Source organism: Rousettus aegyptiacus, unplaced genomic scaffold, assembly GCF_014176215.1.
Source record: "Rousettus aegyptiacus isolate mRouAeg1 unplaced genomic scaffold, mRouAeg1.p scaffold_m13_p_1, whole genome shotgun sequence".
NCBI classification, from domain to species: Eukaryota; Metazoa; Chordata; class Mammalia; order Chiroptera; family Pteropodidae; genus Rousettus; species Rousettus aegyptiacus.
Genome location: NW_023416284.1, coordinates 96,978,511 through 97,001,147, shown reverse-complemented (window position 1 = coordinate 97,001,147; position 22,637 = coordinate 96,978,511). Strand labels below are relative to the sequence as shown.

At 48.4% G+C, this 22,637-nt stretch overlaps 2 protein-coding genes across 7 annotated transcripts in view; one reads left to right on the top strand and one right to left on the bottom strand.

The window, feature by feature from the left end:
* MOCS1 (molybdenum cofactor synthesis 1) overlaps positions 1-5,336 on the top strand; it is a 35,959-nt gene extending 30,623 nt beyond the window's left edge. For 2 of the 4 annotated variants that reach the window (XM_016154313.2, XM_036217642.1), the window contains 3 exons: positions 1,164-1,284; positions 1,760-1,807; positions 3,779-5,336. In XM_016154313.2, the coding sequence (XP_016009799.2) occupies positions 1,164-1,284; positions 1,760-1,807; positions 3,779-4,539 (930 nt within the window). In that variant the 3' untranslated portion in view covers positions 4,540-5,336. Of the gene's footprint in view, positions 1-1,163; positions 1,285-1,759; positions 1,823-3,778 lie in introns of all 4 variants that reach the window. The other 2 variants (XM_016154314.2, XM_036217641.1) reach the window with 2 other exon arrangements.
* Positions 5,337-5,937: 601 nt separating this feature from the next.
* The window catches only part of DAAM2 (dishevelled associated activator of morphogenesis 2), a 106,023-nt gene continuing 89,323 nt past the window's right edge, over positions 5,938-22,637 (bottom strand). For 2 of the 3 annotated variants that reach the window (XM_016154309.2, XM_036217632.1), the window contains 11 exons: positions 21,406-21,432; positions 20,271-20,377; positions 18,967-19,051; positions 17,293-17,399; positions 17,084-17,172; positions 13,205-13,373; positions 12,948-13,055; positions 11,941-12,001; positions 10,684-10,815; positions 9,414-9,584; positions 5,938-9,046 (listed from right to left, as the gene is read on the bottom strand). In XM_016154309.2, the coding sequence (XP_016009795.1) occupies positions 8,825-9,046; positions 9,414-9,584; positions 10,684-10,815; positions 11,941-12,001; positions 12,948-13,055; positions 13,205-13,373; positions 17,084-17,172; positions 17,293-17,399; positions 18,967-19,051; positions 20,271-20,377; positions 21,406-21,432 (1,278 nt within the window). In that variant the 3' untranslated portion in view covers positions 5,938-8,824. The remainder of the gene's footprint in view (positions 9,047-9,413; positions 9,585-10,683; positions 10,816-11,940; positions 12,002-12,947; positions 13,056-13,204; positions 13,374-17,083; positions 17,173-17,292; positions 17,400-18,966; positions 19,052-20,270; positions 20,378-21,405; positions 21,433-22,637) is intronic. The other variant, XM_016154312.2, reaches the window with a different exon arrangement.

The following is a 22,637-nucleotide window of genomic DNA, read 5'->3' as shown; positions in this document are numbered from 1 at the left end:
CAGATTAAAGTTGGATATGGGGAGCCCACATTGTAGTGGGCGCGAATGCCCAGATAAAAGATGCAGAGTATGTTCTGTTGACAGGGCACTGTGCAGAGTTTCGGAACATGGAGGCAACGTGATCCCCCATTCATATTTTAGGAAGAATAACCAACAGGTTGAATTTGGAAATAGGAAGACTGGTTAGATGACCATTTAGAGATGTCCCAAATATGTAAGAGCATAAAGTAAAGATGGGAAGGATGAATGAAGGAACTTGGTAACACAGGTAGAGAGAGGAAAGAAAGGCCTCTAGGTGGCTAATTGGCTTCGGGACCTGTTTAGGATTGCTGGGGTGAGGGAGTAGGGAGGAGGGTTGGGTTCAGATGCATTAGGTTTGACATCCAAAGAAATCATCCAGCAGTTGTTAAAAAGCTAAAAAGATTTTTCTGGGCTGGGGATATAAAATTGACCTGGACAGTGGGTGATGTCCCTTATCAGTCAGGGCCCTGTAGGAAATGGAAAGTGGGATTCTGAAGAGAATGGACTAAAGAGGGAGGCTATTGATAGTGCAGGGTAAGGGGACCTGTAAGGGATGTTGAGACTCGCAGTGAGTAGCAGGAAACAGCTATTCCCACCCCTGGGGGGAAGCTGAAGGGAGGGAGGTGGTGTCACTGGGGCCTGTGAGAACTGGAGGCTGGCAGGGTGGCCTCCTGGTTGATTCTGTAGTTATGAAGGGAAGTGGCCACTGCCCAAGAAGTCAGGACAGAGAGGAAACAGGGAGTAAATGTCCAGCCTCTCTCTCTTCTCACCCTCTCATCTCCCATCAGCCAAACCTAGTTGGAAGCCAGCTGGGGGTGATCCCTGATCTGGATTTTGATGTGCTGCCTCTGTTGGCAACTATTTAATTTTTTAAAGTACATTCTACAAGCTGAAGGCAACATGACTGTAAATCAGAGACAGGCCTTGGGATGTCTGATTTTGCTTCCTTCCCTTCCAGCCTCTTTGACTCCTTCCATCCAGCACCTTCTGTCCCTCGTTGCAGGAAGTGTTGCCCTGAGTATGACCCAGCCATGGGAGGCCTGGACACTGGCGCCTAGCCCATAGGGGTCTCTAGGGATCAGGGAGAAGGCCAAGGGTTGAAGGAGGCATGTTGTCTTCACCTCCATGGTGATCCCCTGCAGGTTTGCCTCTTTGGGAGCTCAGAGGTATCTCTGCGGGATCACTTGCGGGCGGGTGCCTCTGAGGAGGAGCTGCTGAGAATCATTGGGGCTGCCGTGGGCAGGAAGAAGCGGCAGCATGCTGGTAAGGAACGTGCGTGGAGAAGGCCGGCAGGAGGGAGGGCCATAGTTTTGGGGTGATAAGACAAAGGAAAGCCTGGCAAGGGGCCAGCAAAACTCAGTGTTCTCCCCATTCCTGGTTATGCCTCTAGATTTGGGGTGCGGTGATGGTTTTCCTTGGGGAAGTTGGCAAAGCAGAGACTACACAGGAGACGGGACCCTGAATTCTCTTGGGCTGTTTTATTAGCTTGAGGGGAAGAGGAGTGTCATTGCCTCTCTCATCCCACACATTACCTTCCTGAGCATCCACAGAATGTTCTGGGCTCAGTCATGGATGGCCTTGCAGTTTACAATGGGGGCTTTGTCAGATGCACATAGGTGAGTGCATGTTTATGGGGTTGTCACACCACTATGTCCATGTTTGGGTCACTGAACTTCCTTTCCCCGCCCTTTCTTTCTCCCTTCCCTGCTCTCCTCTGCCCAATTTTCCCTTACGCCAGGCATGTTCAATATTTCCCAGATGAAGAACCGGCCCATGATCCTCATCGGTGGGTGACTCAGCAGTACGTAACCACTCACCCTTGTCATTGGGGATTCCCAGGGGGTAGGGCCTCTGTGATAAGGTACCCCTACATCCTGCTTTTCATCCTGATATTCTCATCCTTACTGGTCTTCTATTCCTCCTTCATCTTTTCATACCCCTGCCTTTACTGCTTCTGCTCTTCTCTGTGCACAGCCCTCCCTCACTAAACGTGCTGTAGAAATGATCATTCTATTCCACCCAAAATTGGGATGGGGGTCCTCCAGATTTAATGATCACTAAATTAGTTGTTCCTTGAATATGGAGCTCCTGGTTAAGACAGAGTCCTTGTCCTTAGTTCTAGAATCTCCCAGTTTGGGTACAATTACAGGTGTCCTTCCTTTCCGTAGTTTGGGCCAATCATGGGTATCTCTGGACCAACAGCATCCATGGGTCGATTTGTTAGCTTCTGTGCCAGGCAGAGCTTGAGGCAGCAAGCTAAACAAGAATGCTACTCATATTGTCAAGGAGGACACAGCTAGGATCTCAACTTCCAGTTTTTTAACTCTTGAGAGCTTATGTGGTTAGGACATCTCTCAGGGCATAGGGTGCTTCAAACAAAAACACCTTTTTTATAGAGCTGGATATGGTCTCCAGCCCTGGGGGAACTGGCTGGGCCATGTAAAGCCGCTTTGACACAAGTCCCAGACCAGAATAGGGGAGGCCTTGTCCCCTTTGCCAGAGTCAGGTCTAGGCCCCTGAATTGTGCCCCTAGGCAAGAGAAAGCAGTTTAAAAAAAAAAAAAAAATAGGAGAAAAGGATACTTTCTGCAGGGGTTGGAGCAGAGTGAGCCCACAGCCGGGAATAGAGTAGACACCAGTGGGCCTGAGAAAGCCCAGGGACCATCATTGCACACCAACCACCCAGAGGAGGAATTGGAGCTCACCAGAGCACTCCACTGGGAAGAAAACTTTATCATCTCTCCTCCCCTATTTCCAGCATCCTAGTTCTCTTGTTGGGTCTTGAGCAATGCTGACACACCTTGATGACAAGGAATGGGGGATGCCTTGATGGCTCCTTTAGAAGGAAGGCTGTGCCCCTGACATTGACAAGATAGGGAGTCCAGAGCATGACAGAAAGCTGGAAGTTGGTAAACTTATTTGCTCCATCAGGTGTATGATTACTCTCCAAGATATGAAATAATTAAAGTATGTTTCTAAAAGCCAGGAGTTACATAGAACAGAGCCTCTTAGGCTTTCATTTGCGTCTGAATCATTGAGGATCTTGTGACTTCACATGTGGAATCCGGAGGTCTGGGGCGAGATTCTGCGGCTCTGCAGTTCTCAGATGGTGCTGGTGCCTGCTGGTCCTTGCAACAGCCTGAGTAACAAGAGCCTGCGAGGTTCCAAGGCCGTTGGGGCCACTGAAATCAGCCTGTCACGTTGTGTGCCTATCTGATGTGCTTGAGAAGGCTCGAAAGACATTGTTTAAATAGATTAAATATTTTCATCTGTAAATAACATGATTACTGTTAACTCTTCATAGAGAATAGGAAGATAAGAGTAGCTGTAATCGGTAATTCATACAGAGACCTCACTGCAGTTTTAAGAAAATGAAGAGACATGAAGAGGTAATTCTGATCTAGGCTTGTCTTCAGATCTCAGGTGTTTCTTAAGAGAACTTCAATAACAAAGTTTTTGTGGGGAGGGGAGCCCAGGAGTAGCCCTGATACCACCGCTGCAGGACAGTTGGAAACTGCTGGGGCCATTGTCCTGTGTGTGTAACACCTGATGAGAAAGGCTGCACGCTTGTATTCCGGGGACCTTCTATCTGTGTATCTTCTGTTTTTATCTTTTCTTGATATTTTTGTTTTTTCATTCCTTTCCCCAGTGTAGAAGATAGAACTTGAAGTGGGGTAGGAAAAGGGTTAGGAGGAAAGGTGGGGAAAAGAATCACCTTTTGGTCTTAGTCTTTCTTCTTTTTCTTTCTTGCCTTCCAGAGTTATTTTTGATACTCCAAGATTCTCCACCAGCCATTCCAAGCGTTTCCTTCGGGGACCCCGTCCATGTTCAGGGTCTGAGACACAGAGTGCGTTTCTCCAACCAGATGCCAACTTTGTGGAAAGGATGCTGGGTCCCCAAGAGCCCTCGCCTTGCCCAGCAGTGGCTGGGGTCTAGCTCCCCTCAGAGACACTACAGTTCCCACCCAGATACAGATACCAACCCAGAGTGCCTTAGCCCCATGTCCCAGGCTCGTGCCACCCACTCAGGACCCCTGCCAACCTTGGACCGATTAACCCATGTGGACACAGAAGGACGGGCAGCTATGGTAGATGTGGGTGGTAAGCCGGACACTGAGCGGGTGGCCGTGGCCTCCGCCATGGTCCTCCTGGGGCCCGTGGCCTTCAAACTCGTCCAAGAGAACCAGCTAAAGAAGGGAGATGCCCTGGTGGTGGCTCAGCTGGCTGGAATCCAGGCAGCCAAGCTGACCAGCCAGCTGATTCCTCTGTGTCACCACGTGGCCCTGAGCCATGTCCAGGTGCAGCTGCAGCTGGACAGCACACGCCATGCTGTGGTGATTCAGGCGTCTTGCCGGGCTCAGGGCCCCACTGGGGTAGAGATGGAGGCTCTGACCTCAGCTGCTGTGGCCTCCCTCACCCTGTACGACATGTGCAAGGCTGTCAGCAGGGACATCGTGTTGGGGGAGATCAAACTCATTAGCAAGACTGGGGGTCAGCGGGGGGATTTCCATCGGACTTAGAGCTCCTACTCCCACTCACCCATGGCCCAGCCAGTTCCAGAAATGGGATACAATTTGGGCCAAGGGAAAGATGTCAAGTTTCTTGAACCCTGTCACTGTTTACCTTCACCAGTAGGAACCCAAGGTCAGCCCACTCCCTTACTACTAGGTGGCCTATGATGACCTGCGAAGCTTCCTTTATTCAGAGGAAACCAGCAGGCCCTTAAGCCTTCCTGGACACTAAGGTCATGGGAGGTGGTCACAATGAGCAGTCCTAGATAACTGAAAAATCACACTGTGTTTTGTATAGACTATTTCAGACAACCAGTTTCAGAGAGTCCGTCCCATAACTTCCACTTCTCACTTTGGGTTTTATCTTCTGCTGCTTCCCTGGGGACAAAATAAGGGCTTACAAAGCAGAGGAACCCACTTTGAGGGGGAGAAGCACAGCTTGCACTAGGAATGTACAATAACTTCTCTTCAGCAGCTTTGCCTGCCCAGGTCTGTGGAATCCTAGCCCTACCGGTCCCTGTCTGACACCCATCCTCACAAAGAGAGTCTCTGTCTCTTCACATTTGCAGTCTTTCTGTTTAACAATTGTACCGTCCTGCCCGCTCCCTTTCCTTGGTTCCCCTCCTTTAATAGCCGTGAGGACTCCTGCCTAACCACTCACGCCACACCTGGCCCTGTGCACTGCTGTTCCACCCACTACCAACACCCCTTTATTCTGGAATATATCAGGGAAAGAAGAGAGTTGAGATTGCCTTTGCTCTCACAGTGCACAAAATAAAGCTGCAGTGCCAACTTTGGAGATGCAAGAATGAGGATTGTATCTGCACAGAGAACTGAGCTGCTAGGATTTCGTGTCCACCCCTCAACCCCATCCCAAAGCCCACTCCTCTAGGGAAGAGGAGCAGGAGAGATGCTGGAAAGGCCGAAGGCACATATCTTTCATACATCCCCCGTCTTCCCTGTGGGGGAAGTGGAGTGGGAGGTGTAGAAATGCACCATCTACAGAAAAGCTGTCAGGTGAGTCTATCATTACTGGCTATTAGAAATCAGAGGTGCTATTAGAGGTTCCTGGGTTTCATATCCCTAAGCTTTGGGCTTGTGTGCTGGGTTTTCTGTGTGGATAGGCTTTGGATCTATCCTCAGTGACACCCTCGGCTGGCTGGCCTCTTTGCCTACACCCAGGTGTGATGGTGAATATTTGACAGCAGGTTCTTAGGGAAAAAAAGCCAAATTCCAAGGCCAATTTCAAGCTACTGTACCACATGAGCTGGCTTGCAGAATTACTGAAAATGTTAGTTGTGCTTTCAGAGCTAGTACGAGCTGATTCCAACACACCACCAGTTGGTGCCTGCTCCCCAGTACACCTCAAGTCCCTCATAGGAAGAAGGCACAATGTTCAAGGTGGGCTGGAAGGGGATGGTATGGATTTAATATTTTTTTAGTATTACAATATATTATAAAAAAAGGTGCAGGTAAAAAGGACACTGCCGATTTCATACATTAGCCTCATTTCTTGTCTGAGACAGCTGGTGAGAGAGCCTTGGCACGAAGGCGTCCTTGGTAGAGGTGGTCATGGCTCCCCAGTTGGTGGAAATAGGATGAGGGTAGGGAGAACCTGGACCAGACCCTTCCCATCCACCTGGAGAATTTTCTTCTCCCACCACCCTAAACACATCTACTTTCAACACGGGAGGAGGAAGAGTGGGTGCTGCTTCTGAGAAGGGGGCAGGTTGCATTAGGTTAACTGAATTTTACATTGGACACAAAATTAGACAGCTGGAGAAATTTATCCGAAGGTGGAAGGAAGGGTGGGACGGGCACTGAAAAAAGACCAAGGAACAAATACAATAGGTGTAAACATTTAGCATATCAAGGACCAACTCGGTCACCATGGGGTACTAGCCCCTTCTTGCTGACTCAGCTGTGATGGTCCATGGTCCAAGGCACTGTTGGTGATCTGGCTAAAATGATGTCTATCACTGGTGCCAGAGCCACTGGCCAGATCTCGAAAATAATAAATAGAGAAAAATCTTTTGGGGTGAGAAGCCTGAGCCCTGGAACAATGTACGTGTCCTCTGTAAACACTTAAACCAAACTATGCTTTTCTGCGGATCCAATGGGTCTTGAACAGCTTCCATATTCCTTGTCTTTCCTGGTGAGTATTCAGTCTTCCATAGCAGGTGGGAATGCTAGGACTTAGATGTGCCTGTTGGGTAGAAGTAGAGCCCTCCCCTGTCCCTGGCCCCTGTGGATTAAGTTGACTCTAGCCTAGCCAGTTTGGAAGAAGACATTCAGAGACCCCACCCACAACCTTCCATAATCAGAACATCAACTTCTTGTGGTGGGGGCTCTTGGGTGTACAGATGGGTATAACAGAGCTCTCTCCAGCTGCTTTTCCTGGAATCCTTTCTCTCGCCCTCACCTGGGCTCCAGGATGGCCACTTCACACCTGTCCTGGCCAGGCTTGCATTAGCTCAGATCTCTCCCCCTCAAACCAACACACATGCTGGGTTCACCAACCTTGTGTTTCTTCTGCCCTGCCCCTGCATCTACTATGGCCCCACTCCCAGGAATCTGATATAGGGAAAAGACAGGCCACTGAAGAGTGGGCCCAGCCCATCAGTCTGTCCACTGGCAATAACCCTGAGCTGGACTAGGTTGGAAAGTTGAGAAACAAAGGGAGGGGAAGATGGAGGGGCAAAGAGCTAGTTGATGGGGGCGGCGGGGAGTGGAGAGTTGGCAGGCAGGCAGGCAGGCAGGATAAAAAGTCAATTCTAGGGTGAGAAAATACATTGAAAATAAGAGCCCTGATGGAGCTGACCTCACCTTTCTTTTAGAAGTCAAAATTTTGTTTAGACACATATGTTAACATACCCACTCAAGGGACAGAATGGAAAGGAGGGGTGAATAGGAGGACCTGAATGGGCCCCTTGGAGGTCAGGTTAAAGAACCAAGTCAGGTGCCAAAGATGGGGTAGCGACCCCTGCTTTCAGCCTTTCTCCCTTGGCTCCTTCAGGCATTGAACTCCCAGCGAAATTGTCCTTCCTCCTTCATCCTCATCTTCCATCTCCCTAGCTTCCCCTGCCTGCCCTGGGCTCAGTCTGCGTGCCTTAGAGGATGAGACACCCTCAAAGATGGTATGCAAATTCATAGGGCAGCCTTGGCCCTTAGGACCCTCTCAGGAACTAATGCCTCAGGGCTAGCCTCAGCCAGATACACATGGTTCGAGGTGGTCTGAATGCTGGACAGAGTGGGAGGTCACTGTGGCTTCTGCCCTGAGGCAGATGTTAGCGAAAGAGTTGGGGGTAGGGGCTCTGATTGGTAGACCAGACAGCTCTAGGGTGGGATTAGGTATTCAAGTGCTACCCTCTAGTGAAGGGCTGTCAGGAACTCCAAGGCAATATATGAGGTCATTCTCACCTTACATGGTCCGGTTGTCTGGGAAGGCAGGTGGGGGAAGGGGTGCGGGGGAAGGAGAGTTATTTTCAAGTACCTATGCCCAAGACATGAGGTGTGATGAGTGGGGTCTTTGTGAACCCCTTACCTTACCAGATTCATCAAGTACCTGATAGCCATAGTTGTGGGAATCCAAAGGTGAGTTTTCTGGGATCCTGGATTAGTAGATAGGATGGAGGTGACAGTAGGGAAAGAAGGGAGACTTAAGACATGCAAGAGAGGGGTTAAAGGACTTGTGATGTAGGAAACAGGCACTACTACTCTGCCCCGATGACTTGGTCCCTGCGTCATCCTCCCAGCATTTGTTTTCTGGAACATATCTAGCTAGAATATATAATGCCTCTTCCTTTTCCATTCAAGAGGAAAGTGTACCCCAGATCAATGTTCCATTAAGCTGCCTCTTGAGGGACAGGAGCCTGGATTCTCTCACCCTGGCTCTCAGGGGCCCACCCCACAGTTACTCCTCACTGCACATGAAGTCTGGACAAGGTCCATGGAACCTGTTCAGTCTGGATCTGAAGCAGTTCTGTGCCAACATGTGGGTGTCCATGCTGGGGGTGAGGAGTAGGGCCCCTTCAGCCGGGCCTGCCAGGGATGTCCAACTCAGCCTCAGAGAATGATCCCTGGGGGCCGGGAAGCAGGAAGAATAATGGGAAGAGGAGATGACAGGAGCCCCCTGGGGCAAGTGTGGGGAGACACCTGGTCCTGCCACACAGCCCTCACCCCAGGACCCAGCCCAGGGCTCTAAACCGAGCACCAAATTGTTTATCACCACCTCCTCCACTCATCCCCTCTTGGTCCATCCCTGTCTCCTGGCCTGCTGTGGCCAGTCCCCTGGTCAATAATTTAGCCTGTTGATTGCCCGCTCCCGGGTGACTTCCAGGGCCTGGCTCCCTGACCGCTTGCGGCTGCGCTTGAGCTTGCATAAGTCCTTGTCGAAAACCTCCCCCGAGCGCAGAGCTGACACCAGGTCGTCGAACTCGCCTCCCTCCTCCAGCGCGCTGCCTGCGTGGACCTTCCGCTGCCGCTGCCACCGCTCCCGTTCTCTCTGCTCCTTCAGCTGGAGGAGCGAAAGTGAGAGGCTGGCACCCCACGAAATGGCTGAAGCCAGAGCAGCCACCCATAGTCTGATTTACAAAGGAATGCCCTTCCCAACCAGGGGCTACCCCCTAGGCTGTGAGCCTTGATGCTGGTGTGCACCAACTAGCTCCACTCTCCTCCTTCCCAGGATGCCCCGTGCCTGCCCACTAGACATGCTCTCTCTCCTCATGCTGGGAAGACCACTCTCTCTCCTTGGGGGGGCTGACGTCAGCTCCTACAGTGTTCCTTAGGCCCTGCCCTCCTTGCACAAAGCCCCACCACTGTCTTCCCTGGTAGCACCCCATTCAGACCAGCCTCTCTCCTCAAGCCCTGCCTGGCCTTCTCACCATGGTTTCCATGCGTGCTCGCCGCTCTTCCTCTTCCTTCTTCTTCCTCATGGCCTCCAGGTCCTGCCGGGCCTCTGAGAAGGCCTGCAGGAAGGTGTCAAAAATGCCAAAGAATTCGTCTGGCTGCATCTTGCTGTCCTGCTCTCCAAAGTACATCAGGGCCTTGGAGAACTGTTAGGAGGAAAGGGGGTGGTGGAGAGTCACCCCTGAGCACCATGGACCCAGGCCATGTGGTTAGCTGGGTTCCAGCCAGAGCAGAGACGCATCCGAGGCTGGGGACCTTTTGCATGGGGTCAGGGCTAGAGAAGGGGAGACCTCCATCATCACTGGGGTGGGCATAAGGCTGAACAAAAAGGTTGAAGCTGACATCCTGGGGACATGGGTAATCCAAGCTGGCTGATGAGGCTTCCCAGAGCCACCACTATGGTGTAGGTATGAGATCAGGGGTAACAGATCTTGGGAAGGAACTGCCTCCTCATAACTAACAAAGACTTCAGAGATCATAGTTATTGGGCTAGTTATTTAACCTCTCTGTGTCTCAGTTTCCTTATCAGTAACGGGGATGATAATAGAACCCACTTCCCAGTGTTGTGGGGGTTAAACAAGTAGATAGACAATGCTAGTTTAATTATATGTGCCAGGCACTGTCCTTTTATTGAGAGCTACCATCTTAATTCAACCCCCTCAAAGTCTTCTCCGAAAGGCCTCACTACTCATGGACCATGGACCAGCAGCATGGGCATCTCCCAGGAGCTTGTTAGATATACTGAATCTCAGGTTCCACCCAAGACCTCTTGAATAAGGACCCACATTTTAATAAGACCCCCACAGGGGGGCATCCATGTGCACTATTGGTATGAGAAGATAGCAACTGAGACCAAAGGTGATCTCCAGAGTCAGGATTGTAACCCAGCTCTGCCTATCACATCGGGGCAACCTTGGGCAAGGTATTTAACCTTTGTGTATCTAAGTGCAAATGGCTAATAACCTTTGCACAAACCCATAAGTAGGTAATGAGACAAACGTAAAACACTTATAGTGGTACCTAACACCTGATGAATGGACATGATCTTTGCAATAGAGTTGCTATTACTTTTCTTGTAGGAGTGAGGAAATGTTTATTCCTCAAAGCTCTGTGATTCTGGGTTTGTCTCTTCTGGGCAATCCGGTAGGAATGGATGAAGGAGTTATATCTACATAAGGTTGAGTTGGAGAGGAATGGGGGCAGGGTTAGGCTGAGGGTGAGACTGGAGGCTTGGGACACCCTTACCTTGTCCCTGGCCTCACTAAGCTGGTCCTCCAGCTCAGAGAAGCTAAAACTGGAAACCGTGATGAAGTCACTCATGACTGGGACAAACTTGTCATTTGGTTCTCGCATCTGGTGTTTCTGATACTCCAGCTCCTGAGGAAGGAGAGTGAAGTGCTGGTTAGACTGATACTAGGATAAAAGTTAGGAATTCTGGAGTTGCCACATCGCTCACCCTTCTTGCCAATCATGGGATGTTGAGCCTTCCCACCAGTCCACCCTGCCTCTATCCTTCCCTCATCCGCCACTGCCATCTTTCTCTCTCTAGAGCCTTGCTTCCCAAAGCCTATGGAATCATAATCTACATTTTAACAAAAGCTTCAGGTGCACATTTTAACAAAAGCTTCAGGTGCACATTCAAATGTGAGATGCATTTCTAAATCTTCTAGTTAATGTGAATGCTGCTGGTCCAGGGACCATGCTTTGGGTAGTACTTTAAAAGGCTATAAATTGGCAAGCACCCTCTGCCCACCCCCAACCAGAGTGGTAATGAAAGGTTCTTTCTCATACTTAACTTTGTGCCCTAAGTTCATTCTCTCCTTACTTACCTAACCCTCCCCCCCCCCCGCCCCAATATACACACACACACTGAAGATGTGAAGCGTCTCTATTCCTAGGTGTGGAGGACAGAGGATTGAGGACATTCCTGCACTGGCCTAGCCTAGCCTAGGGCCAGAGAAAGTATCTGAGAAGCCATCAGACCAGAAATTGTGGCGACCAGAGACCTGGGTCTCCAGCAAAGAGTGCAGCCCCTGGCTCCTCTACTGGTCCAGGAAGGAGGTAAAGAGACTTAAGGTGGGAACTTCTGGGGATAGTGGTCCCTAATGTCACACTATGTGCAGCCAGCTAAAGATGTGGGTCCTCTTTCCTATCTACTTGAATCAAACTTGAGCAAGCAACTGATTTACAGTTCATTCCACTCCACTGCCCAGTATACATGTTGGACAGTGACCTGGCTATTCTCAGTGTCCCCTCTCTGAGAGTTAAAATTTAAGCCCTAGATAATCTAATTACCCTTTGCTGAGAGCTGACTCTGTGCTAGAGGCTATACCTGCTGTGCCAATTGTTCTACACCCCAGCCAGGAGCTTAGGGCCAGAAATGCATCAGACAGGGTCATCTATCTCAGGGCGCACCGTCTAACCCAGTGACAGGCAGCATGGGCAGCTTTTGCCTCTGACAGCACCCTCTCAAACCCAGACAGGCAGAGACAATGTACTCACCACCTCGACTGCTCTGAGGCCCCTCCTGAGGTTGCCCACCTCTTTCTCCAGCTCTGCCAGGCTGTGGGGAGACACGGAGGGAGGGAGAGGAGTTAAGCATGGTTCAGGGAGAGGGCAATGCAAAGCCCAGTGGCTTGGGGAGTCAGCAGACCTGTGCTTCAGCCCTGCTTTGGCCACTAACATGTGGCAAGTCACTTCCCTTCCATGCTCTGTGCTTTTATAAAATACTAGCAGTGACACTTATGTTCTGGAGATCATTCCAAAACAGAAGTGTCAGGCTGCATATTAGAAGGTTTCTAACACATGGCCTCTGGCTTGGATTTATTTATTTATTTTATCACCACTAGGTTATATTTATAAGTTCTTGATATGGTACTTGCATGCAGGTACATTTGATGCATATTGGCCATTTATCAGTACAATTATGCTTCTATCGGAGATGCTTCTATCAGCCTATATATGTTCAGGTCTGACTTCTTGTCTGTAGCAGATACCATTGGTGCTCCACCCAAATCTCCTTGAACCATCCATTGTAGTGCACAGTCCTGACTTCTAACTGTATAGGCACTTTTTTTCTGGAGGCGAGAGCCACCTCTGCCATCTGTACCCATGGCCAGAGAGTTATGCCTCCCCCCAAGAACCCTTCGTCCAGTAACTGAAGGGAGATAGTACGTGATGCTCCCGCGGCCCTTGGAAGGGGTAAGTGGAGCAGTGTCCTAAATTGTCTCTCATCCTTCCCTAGAGGAGTTAAAGCTCTAGTCGCCCCTAGTGGTGGCTCGCTGAATTACACTTCCATTACTGGCATTCTTTGCACCCCTGGCTGTGTTTCCTGGGAGCTTCGCTGAAAAAAGGATTGGAGAACAAAAAGCCTGACTTCGTTTGGGTCTCCCAAAAGCAGACCCTGAGACACTGCCCATTCCTAGTCGGCCCAGAGTAGCCCCAAAGGAGGGCATTTAGATAAGAGCGTGTGTGAACACAGAAAGAAATCTCTCAGAGGGACCACTCACTTGACTTTGGCGGCTTCTGGAAGATGCTGCAGTTCTGAGGGCATTGTCAGAATGTCAGGGAAATGCTTCTCCAGGATCATGATCAGGTAATGGAGCAGAGAGATGTTTCTGTGGATAAAAGTCGGGTCATGAGTGTAAGGGAATGAGGGTAAGAAAAGAGGAAAGGAGTTGGGTCAGGAATGGAGAGGGGAGAAGGGGAGGAGAGGAGAAGCCAGGGCGGGTTGCGATGGAGGCTAAGAAAGCAGGCAGGGTCCCACCTGTCAATGCTGGACTTGGTGTCGGCAATCTTGTTGAGACTGGCCACTCGGAACCCATAGGCGCCCCCACGCTGTCCTTTGTTCATGAAGTTACCGATGGCCAGGACGATCTCTAGCATCTGCCTTAGACGCTTGCTGCGGATTAGCTCACGGGAGGCCAGCAGGATGGCTGGGAGAGGAGGGAGAGGTCAGATCCCTACATAGACTGGGCCAGGGAAGCTGGTCCCCTTGCACCCCAGATAATACCACTATAAGGTCCACAAAAGGGGCTGCAAAGGTCTTCAACTTTCAGAGGGGCAGAGACTATGCCCACACCTCTGCAGACAGATCCACTCCACAACCGCCCACCACCAGGGGAAGCAGACAAACTTGCTAAAAGGCAATTGGCCACATAGCCCATTCTCAGAACATGCCAACTCTTCCTAAGAATATATTTAAGAATATCTTTTCTTGTATATATTTAAAGATTATTAGTATATTCTTTCTAAAGATATACATTAAAACATAATACTTTAATTTTTCTAAACTCAGTGATTAAAGTTTAAATTTCAGTATTTTACATATCATGGCACTGTTTCTACCTCTTTCAAAATGCTGAACTTTGCTGAGTTTTTGGAAAGTAAAAATCCCTGTCAAATTAAATTATAACATGTCACCAATTGTAATATTCCCATATCATTTTTGTTCTGAAATATAATGGTGTGCTTTATAGTTGATGGTGTCTTTGATTGACTAGGTTACTTGACATCCTGTTGAATATTATTTAAAAATTTTTTCCAATGTTTAGGCATTTTAGCCATTTCCCCCTAATGTCTTAAATGACACATTTGCTAGAAATACAAACTAAGCAAACAGTAACCAAAAGTTCAGTATTTAATTCTGAAGTGGATGCTTTGGCCCTTCTTCAGCTATTATGTACAAATCCTACACTGAAATTTTGGCTACTAGTTATGGAATATGCTTTTTGATTATTAAATGTGGTGATAAGGAGACCAAACTATTTTATGATCTTTGGATTGTGCCAAATTGAACATTCCTTAAAATGCTGCTATAAAGATAAAATGAGAACCATCTGACTAAAAGTTTGCAGAAATCTTCAAGAGCAGTTAAAAATAGGCAATTGTTTTAAAAAAATGCTATAAAAGTAAGTGGTATATAAGTTTGTCAGGAGCTTCAAATTTGAACATGTGCATATTCTATGACCTAACAGTGGTGTTACGCTTGATTGGTATTGGAGTGGTTTCTAGTTTTTTTCCCCCTTAAATTACAAATAGACTGGTTAAATAAATTATGGCATATTCATACCATAAAATAAAATGCAGCACTGAGAATGAATAACCTACTACTACAAGTAACAACAGGGATAACTTACAACCATAATGCTGAGCAAAAGAAACCAGCATAAAATTCATCCTCTATCCCATTTATGTAAAGTTCAAGACAGACAAAAACCTGAGAAGGGAGGGAGAGAGTAATGTTGGGAGGGGATGATGTTTGAGAGGGGGAAACGAAGAAGGATGGGTCTGGGGGGCTGGAAACATTCCATTTCTTGACCTGGGTGTTGATTACATAGGTGAGTTTATTTCATAATAATTTGTCAAGTAGGACTCTTACGATTTGTGTACTTTTTCTACATGCATATTTCAATTAAAAGTTTACTTTAAAATAAAACTACTTATAAAAGTTCCCCGCAATTTATATTGGTCAGGATCATTTTTCTAAGGTTGACATGCTGTTAGAAAAATTTGCAAAGGAATCCTCCTGAAAATACTAAAATGTTGGCAAAACAGATGACAAGAGTTGAAAGGAAATCAGTGTAAATGGGAAAACTCCCATATGCGATGCAGACTTTTTAGATATATTCATAAGAATAATGTATTCATGAATATATTCATAAGAATATGTTTACATTTGAAACTATATTCTATATTCAGTGAATGTATTCATAATAAGAATCGGTAAATTTGGTATATTCAGCAATGAACATATTCATAAGAATACATTCAAGAAGAATGTGTTCATGAATTATTCATGGAAGAATTGGTAAATTTGTCAAATCTGGTGAAATGACTTTGGCAAACTGACTCAGAGAACCTGCTGGGGGCTAAGGGTGGGGGTGTGTGGGTATCAATAGCTCATCAACCAGCTGTGATAGGCCAAATCTCCATTCTCCCAAGAATACTTCCTGGGAAGACTAGAAGGACTAGGAACCCCAACCCCTGCACAATCGTCTTCTCTACCCCTAGCCAATCCTACTGACCTGATCCGAACGGTACAACTTCACATCTCCCCAGCTTTAGAGAGAAGAGACCTCCAGAGCATTCCAGAACAGCAGTCATGCTACAGCATAGCGATGACTACCTGGCCAGCAGGTTTTGCTATCAAAAACACATCTTGCTCTGCTTAGCTTGATATTCAATGGAGACTCTTTCCTGAGCATCCAGTGACTAACTCTTAAGGAAAGCTTAGGAGTGGCCTCCTGGTAACAGGAAGTTATTTGAGATTAAACCTAACTGGTGGCTGAGTTACTCTAGTCCCACAGCTCCAAGTGGCAATTGCTCGCATTTGCTCCATTGTCCCAAGACACAGTAGTAGTAGAGCACATATGTCTTGGGCCAAACCCCTTATCTGCATGTCATGCCCCAAAGGCAGTCTGCAGCAGGACAAAAAGAGCCCATGTGTAGAGAAGGATTCCCCATCACCAGGGTATGTAGTACCATCAGACCTTAGACCTGTAGAGTCACTGCTGATCTCTTTCCCTGTCCCTCAGATCACAGATCTTTCTCCCTCTATGATCACAGCCAGGCTGCAGTTCCTTCGTTGTATATATGTGTGTATTAAGATCCATGTTACAGAAAATGTCTATTTCTAGCTCTGCTACACCCCGCCTAAGTCCAGAAACCCCCCTGAAATAACTTGTTGAACTCTAGAAAGGGCTATTCTCTGGACAGGACATCTCAAGGAGTACTCGCCAGCTTGGTGTCCAGCAGAGGGGGCCCATGCTCTGCTCTGCCCCCAGCCTGTCCCTCTCAGCATCCTGGACACAAGCACCCTTGTTCCACTGTGCTGACCCCCTCCTTACCACAAATAAGCCTCACAGTCTCTCCTGCTTTACCCTCTCTTGAGTCTGATGGCTACCCACTGTCCTGACCACCCGCCTTTTCCCCCAACTCTCTGACCCTCCATCCTCTGCCATGCTCTGGGAAGTACTACAGGATGAGAGTAAAGGAATGGATTTTGAAGAATGACATCTGTGTTCCAGTCCTGGCTCTACCATCCATCAGCAACATGGCCTCAGGCAACATATTTCCACTTTAGAGATAAGGGGATAGAGGTACCTATAGGGTTGTTGTGGGGACCAAATGAGACCATCCACGTGAAATGTTTCACATAGTGCTTAGCACATGGTTCTCATTTAATTACAAAGTGGTCATCTGGAGAAGGCCTATGTTGCAAAGAGTTCCCTGACCCAAAAAACCAGATGCCTCTGAAGATCACCTTGCCAATTTCCTACTTCCTGAATAACTCACACTTAAAACAATGTGCCTACAGGTCTTCTATAAGCTTAATATCTCTCAAGCAGAGTAAAGACTGATGAGCTCAGTCTACACCAGTCCCCGTTCTAGGGGCTTGCCATCATCGCCTATTCAGCATTTCTGTCCCATGCTGGAACAGATGTCACCAGATCCCTCACCTTGAAGAGTTACATATTTAGCACATGTGCTAATATAAACAGGTGCATATTACCTAGAATAATGGTAGTTTTAAATTTTTTCCTTGACTTTGTGTTTTTGGGGGGATTGAGAATAAGGAAAGAGTTTTCCTCTGGCCCTGTTCATGAACCCCGACCTCAGGCCTCCTCCACACCCTCAGCTGTACCTTCAACTTTAGGCTTGGCCTCAGCTAGCCGCTCCTGGAACTTCTTCTTGAAGAAGAGGGCCTGCAGTCGCTGCTGGTAGTGGTCAATCCTGTGGACAAGGTGAGCTCCATCATAAGACTGCTCCCCTCCACCCTCACTCCCGGAGCCAGCCCAACTCCTTCCACAGCCTTCCCACCCCCAGCTCCTCCTGCCACCCTGCTGTCCTGACCTGCTCATTTCATAGAGGAAGCGGTCAGCACGGGCCATCCGCTCAATTTCATGCTTGTGCTCCTCAAGGAGGTCAATGTCACTCTTCTCTGGTATGAACTTGAGGAGCTGCAAAGAGCAAGTCAGACAGGAAACTGGTAGGAAGCTGACACTAGGTGTAGCACATGGAAGCCCATATACTGACCAGGCTCAAGATGGGGAGGTGCCCCCTTAAAAGACAGAGGCATCCTTATGTGGATGGTTTATGTTTCATCTTCCCAAAGAAGATACAGGCACTCAGCTCTAGACATTTTTTTTTTTTTTGCCTTTTAAAATTAAGAAATAACTTACCTACAGTAAAGTACATTATTCCTAAGTATATAACTCAGTGATGAATTTCTTTTTAAATCTTTATTGAGCTGTAATTTACATAAAATAAAATGCATCCATTTTAAATGTTCAGTTTACTGAGTTCACAAAACTATCCACCCATGGAACCACCATCCAGATAAAATAGAGATTTCCATGCCACCAGAAAGTTCCTTTGTGCCACTTCAATAAGCCAACCCACCCCCTTTTCCCAATATAGACACTCAGCTGAATTCTATCACCTTATTGCTGATTTGCCTATACTTAAACTTCATATAAATGGACTTATGCTGTGTGTTCTCTGGTGTCTGGCTTCTTTCTCTCCATAAAATGTCTGAGATTCATCCGTGTTATAAGTATTGCTAGTCTGTGTTTTGTTCATTGCTGAGTAGTATTCTACTGTAGGAATACACCTGTCTGTTTATTTGCTTTCCTATTGCTAGTTAGGTTGTTCATAGTTTGGGGGTCTAAGTGTATACCTGGGAGTGGGACTGTTGGGCAACAGGCTAGGTGTATGTGTGGCCTCAGTGTGCACTGCCAAATTGTTTTCCAAAATGATTATACTGAATGAGAATTCTTATTGTTTCACATCCTAGTCAACACTGGTATTGTCAGTCTTCTTAATTTTAGCTATTCTGATAGGTGCATGGTGCTATTTCACATGCTCACATCTACTATATTTCTCTGAGGACTAGCAGAATTGAGCATGCTTTATGGTATTTCTCTGATGACTAATAACATTGAGCTATTTGGAAGTTACCTCTTTCAGGAAATACTTGGTCAAGCTTGTTGCTCATTTTCAAGTGCATTTAGTTCTCATTTTTCTCACTGATTTGTAGAGTTCTTTATTCTGAATTTGAGATCTTTGCTGGATATATGTAAGGCAAGCATCATCTAAGGTATGGTTTGTCTTTTCACTCTAATAATAGTACCTTTTGATGAACAGAGTTCATAATTTTAATGAAGTCTAATTGGTGGTGGTTTGTTTGGTGTTTTCTAGGTTTAACTTAAAGGACACAACAAACCGAGGTGCAAGTGTTTTGAAGAAGATATGATGATGGGCCACTCTTACTTTGCTTTGAAACCCATGGCAATCATACATATTTCATATCTCCTTTCAAGACCTCAATCCCCTGGAAAAGATGCAGCCTTTTCTCACTTCTACTCAGAGAAGCTGGTCCAGGGTGGCTTCTGTAAACCTTTCCCTCACTCCTCCAGCCTCTAGCCTGATTTTTCCTTGACCTAAGATTCTTGGCCTCTCTGGGGGCTGTCGGGAAGGGAACAGCTGCCCCCTAGTTTCAGCTCCCTTCCCACTGAGGGGCCTTACCTGTTCCAGCATGTCCTTAGCAAGGTCCTCCTGCTCATCCATCTTCAAGATGGCCTGCCGGATCTCCTCGTTAGAGAGTTTCAACCTAAGGCGAAAGCCCACCCCCTGAACAGCCTGGCCTGGGCCTTCTGCTCAGGACAGACTCCAGGCCTTCTCCTTCAGAAGATGGATTCCCAGCCTTCTCTCTCTCCCTTACATGAACTTGGGAGTACATTTGATAGCCCTCCCTCCTCAGCTCTTCTGCAAAGCCTCCTCAAGCTAAACTAATGTGGTTCACTCCATAAACTTGATAATGAGGTATGTTAGTCTCTAAATAGAGATTTGAGTCTTTCGCCCCTTGCTTGAGTCTCCGTCAGAGCTGACAGGGACATTTGGGAGTAAAAGGGCCAGCTTCAATGTAGACTGAGAGACAGGGAGAAGGGTTTCTGATCCGTCTACTTCTCCTCATGCCTAAAATATCTTCAGCATCTTCCTGGGAGGATGGGAGTCTCAGCAGACCTCTAAGGGGGCAATTTCCTGCTTACTTCATTCTCAGAAGACAGAGTAGCTCTTAGTCTCTGTCACTGCCTAAGCTCCCACACAGCTGTTCCAATCTGTCTTGCTGTCTGGGAGGAGGAGAAGCCATCCCCTACCCCCAGCCCCACACACCTTCCCTGGATCTCCTTCAGATGCACACCCGATGAGGGCTCTGGGGGTGCAGAACTCTCCTGTGCCATTAAGGGGGAGAAACTGAGGCCTGTAGCCTTGTGGCAGGAAAGGGGGCTGGATATCCCAGAGGCGGTTAGGGCAACACTAAGAATAGTCTGGGAGGCGGTGGCCTCTGACCCTGGCTCAGGCAGGAGTCCCCGCACAGAAGCTGTGCTATTAGTGCAGATACTGCCCTGTTTGTTCTGCAGCCGCGGGAAATGCTTGGGGGCTGAGATCATGCTGCTCTGTGGCCTAAGCCTAGTGGGGCCCTCCATGGGCTTAGAGCAACTCCACTGCCAGATGCTGACCAGGCTGGTCAGGGGCCTCGTGACAGGGGCAGTTTCCTGTCTGCAGAGCCCCACACTGCTGCTCAATATGGTCTCCCAGGAGAGGGCTCTAGAGCAGCACCCTCCCTTTTCCCAGGGGACAGTAGAGAGAGGCAGGCTGCTATCACCCCAGTCCTCTGCCACCTCTGTCCCCCAGACATTTGGGTCAACCATCATCTTCTTCTCTAGCCCCATCTCAGGCCTCTGCTTCCTGGGGGCGGGGGGTGCCCATGCCCTCCCACCAGGAACCTATCACAGAACAGGGGCCAAAGAGGCAAGGGGAGCACATACTTAGAGAGAAGGATGATGCAGTTCTGAGCCCTCCGGCCATCAATGACTGACAGTTCTTTGACTTTGCGGGAGGCCAGGTAGATGTCCTCAGTAGAGCCCAACTCTTTCTACAACCAACAAGCAAATTAGAAATGTTGAGGTGCGTGTTTTCCCCAATCCTCTTCTTGCCTCCTGCCCCCCAGGATCTACCTCCCTACCAACTGGGGAATGCACCCAGTGTGAGAGGAATAAAGAAAGGTAAACAAAAAGACAGGAAAGAGAGAGGAGGGTGGTTAATGACCGACTCTAATAGGAGTTATCTGGGACCCCCACCATGGGCTAGAATGGGTTGAGGGGTGGCAATGAGGAACCCCCTTTTTAAGGTTTCCCTTTTTATATAAACTAGAGAAGAAGCTATTCCAATGGAGGGGAGTGACTGATGCCTATGGCTTCAGGTGATGTGATATGATCTACCAAGTCCCCATTGCCCCACCCCGAGAGCCTCCCCAACCTGTGATAAGATGCTGGTTCTAAGACCTCACAGGGCCACAGTTCCTGGACTCCTAGGGACTTAAGGCAAAGCCCAATGTGCCCTGGGTAGAGGGCATCCACATATTCAGAGGCGGGCAAACTGAGGCAGAATTCCATGTAGAATTCTCTCCTCTGGGGTTCCAGCATGCATATTCTGAAGAAATCAGATTCCCCTTGCCTTCTCTTGGGCCCCTAGTGAGAGAGATGGGAGGATATTTCTAATTCTGGCAGGTCCCTCCCAGTACATGCTCTATGTTTTATACCTGCAGGGGCTCCCACTCACATCTTTGTGAACTGTGCTCCTGGAATTGTACAGTGTTCAGCCTGCACAGTCTTACAGGATGGCCTGGCCTAGGGCCCTTGCCTTGGGTAAGACAATAGATCAAGAAGCTTTCTCCTCACTCCAGTAGACATTCACCTCCCCTGCTGGCAGGGGTCTGTTTGCACTACCCCCATCTCCTACATTTCTGCTTTCTCCTTGAGGACCCTACCCTATGCCACCCTATATGGATGGGTAATAGGATAGTAGGTAGAATGGGCAGGCCTTCATTTTTGGGACCAGTACAGGGCAGCAGCCCTGGGTGGTAGTTAAAAGCTGTAGTTCCCAGAGCCCCAAGTGACTCACCTGCTGAGCAGGATTAGTTATCAGCTCCTAGGCAGGTAGCAGCCACAGCCAACAAAGAATTAAACATGCACAACATTAGCCAAGAGGTACAGGGACCCAGAAATAGGAGGAGACATGGAGAGTCCTCAGATTCACCATCTGCCCCATCCCAATGAGACCCCCCATGGCTAGAGATGGAGACCTGTAACTAGCACTAAACAGGAGCTGCTTCTAGTAGACATGCACTGACAGAGAAGCCAAACAAAGCAGAGGACAGGCAGCATCTCCAGCTAGCCCTGGGCCCAGTGGGACCGCTCCCCAGTCACGGCTGACCAGGTCCCCAAATTCCCCCACCCCAGGCCTTGGCTGCCATTCTTTCCTCTTTTCTTCTGGGAATCTGCCCTGAGGGCTGAGGGCATTCCTCTGCCCCATGAGTTCATTTTTTCTAAGTAGGGCAGGAAACATAGCCAAACTTGAGCAGGAACACATGAACGCTGCATTTATTGAGGCAGAGGAAAGCAGGTGGTCCTGACATTTGCTCCTTGCCCGTTGCCGCTTGCCTGTCTTTTCATATCTAAGAATTGCTGAGGAGGCAGAGTTCTCCCTTCCTGACCCTCATGGAACTAAAATCACTAACTCAGAACCTGCATAGGGCACAAAGGGAGAATCTACAGCTCAAAGGACCTTCTCCTGCCCCATGACTATCAGGTCACAAGACAGGGAGAGAAGGCACCCAGAGCAACATGGCCTCTGAGACCTCTCCAGCTCTGTTGCTGTGAATTCAGCCCCAGACTTTAGGTAACCACTGAGTGAAAGTCGTCTAAGCAAGCCCAGTCCTAAAACAGGGGCCTGGACTGTGTGGGCTTAGAGAGGCAAAGGGGAACAAAACCGGGGGCTTTCCATCTTAACTCTTCTCTCCTCACCAAATGGGGAGGCCCCAGACTCAGCTTGTCCTCAACCCCATAGCCCCTCTTTCCCTATTGGTCCCCATTGCAGCCCCACCTCAGGATCTTGAAGACTGGGTGGGTCAAGCCAGAACTCTGGTCCAGAGGAAGATGCTTAAACTAGACGCAGGCATGAGATTGTCCACTCCTGACATAACTTCTTGCATACACTCCCTCCATCCCTGGCATCCACTCAGGAGTACTAAGCACTCAGACGGACCCATTCCAGCTGATGCCGGTGATCAGAGCTTCCTGACATGGGCAAGAGCTAAAATACTTCCTGGAATTAGGGGTAGAAATCAGATGTCT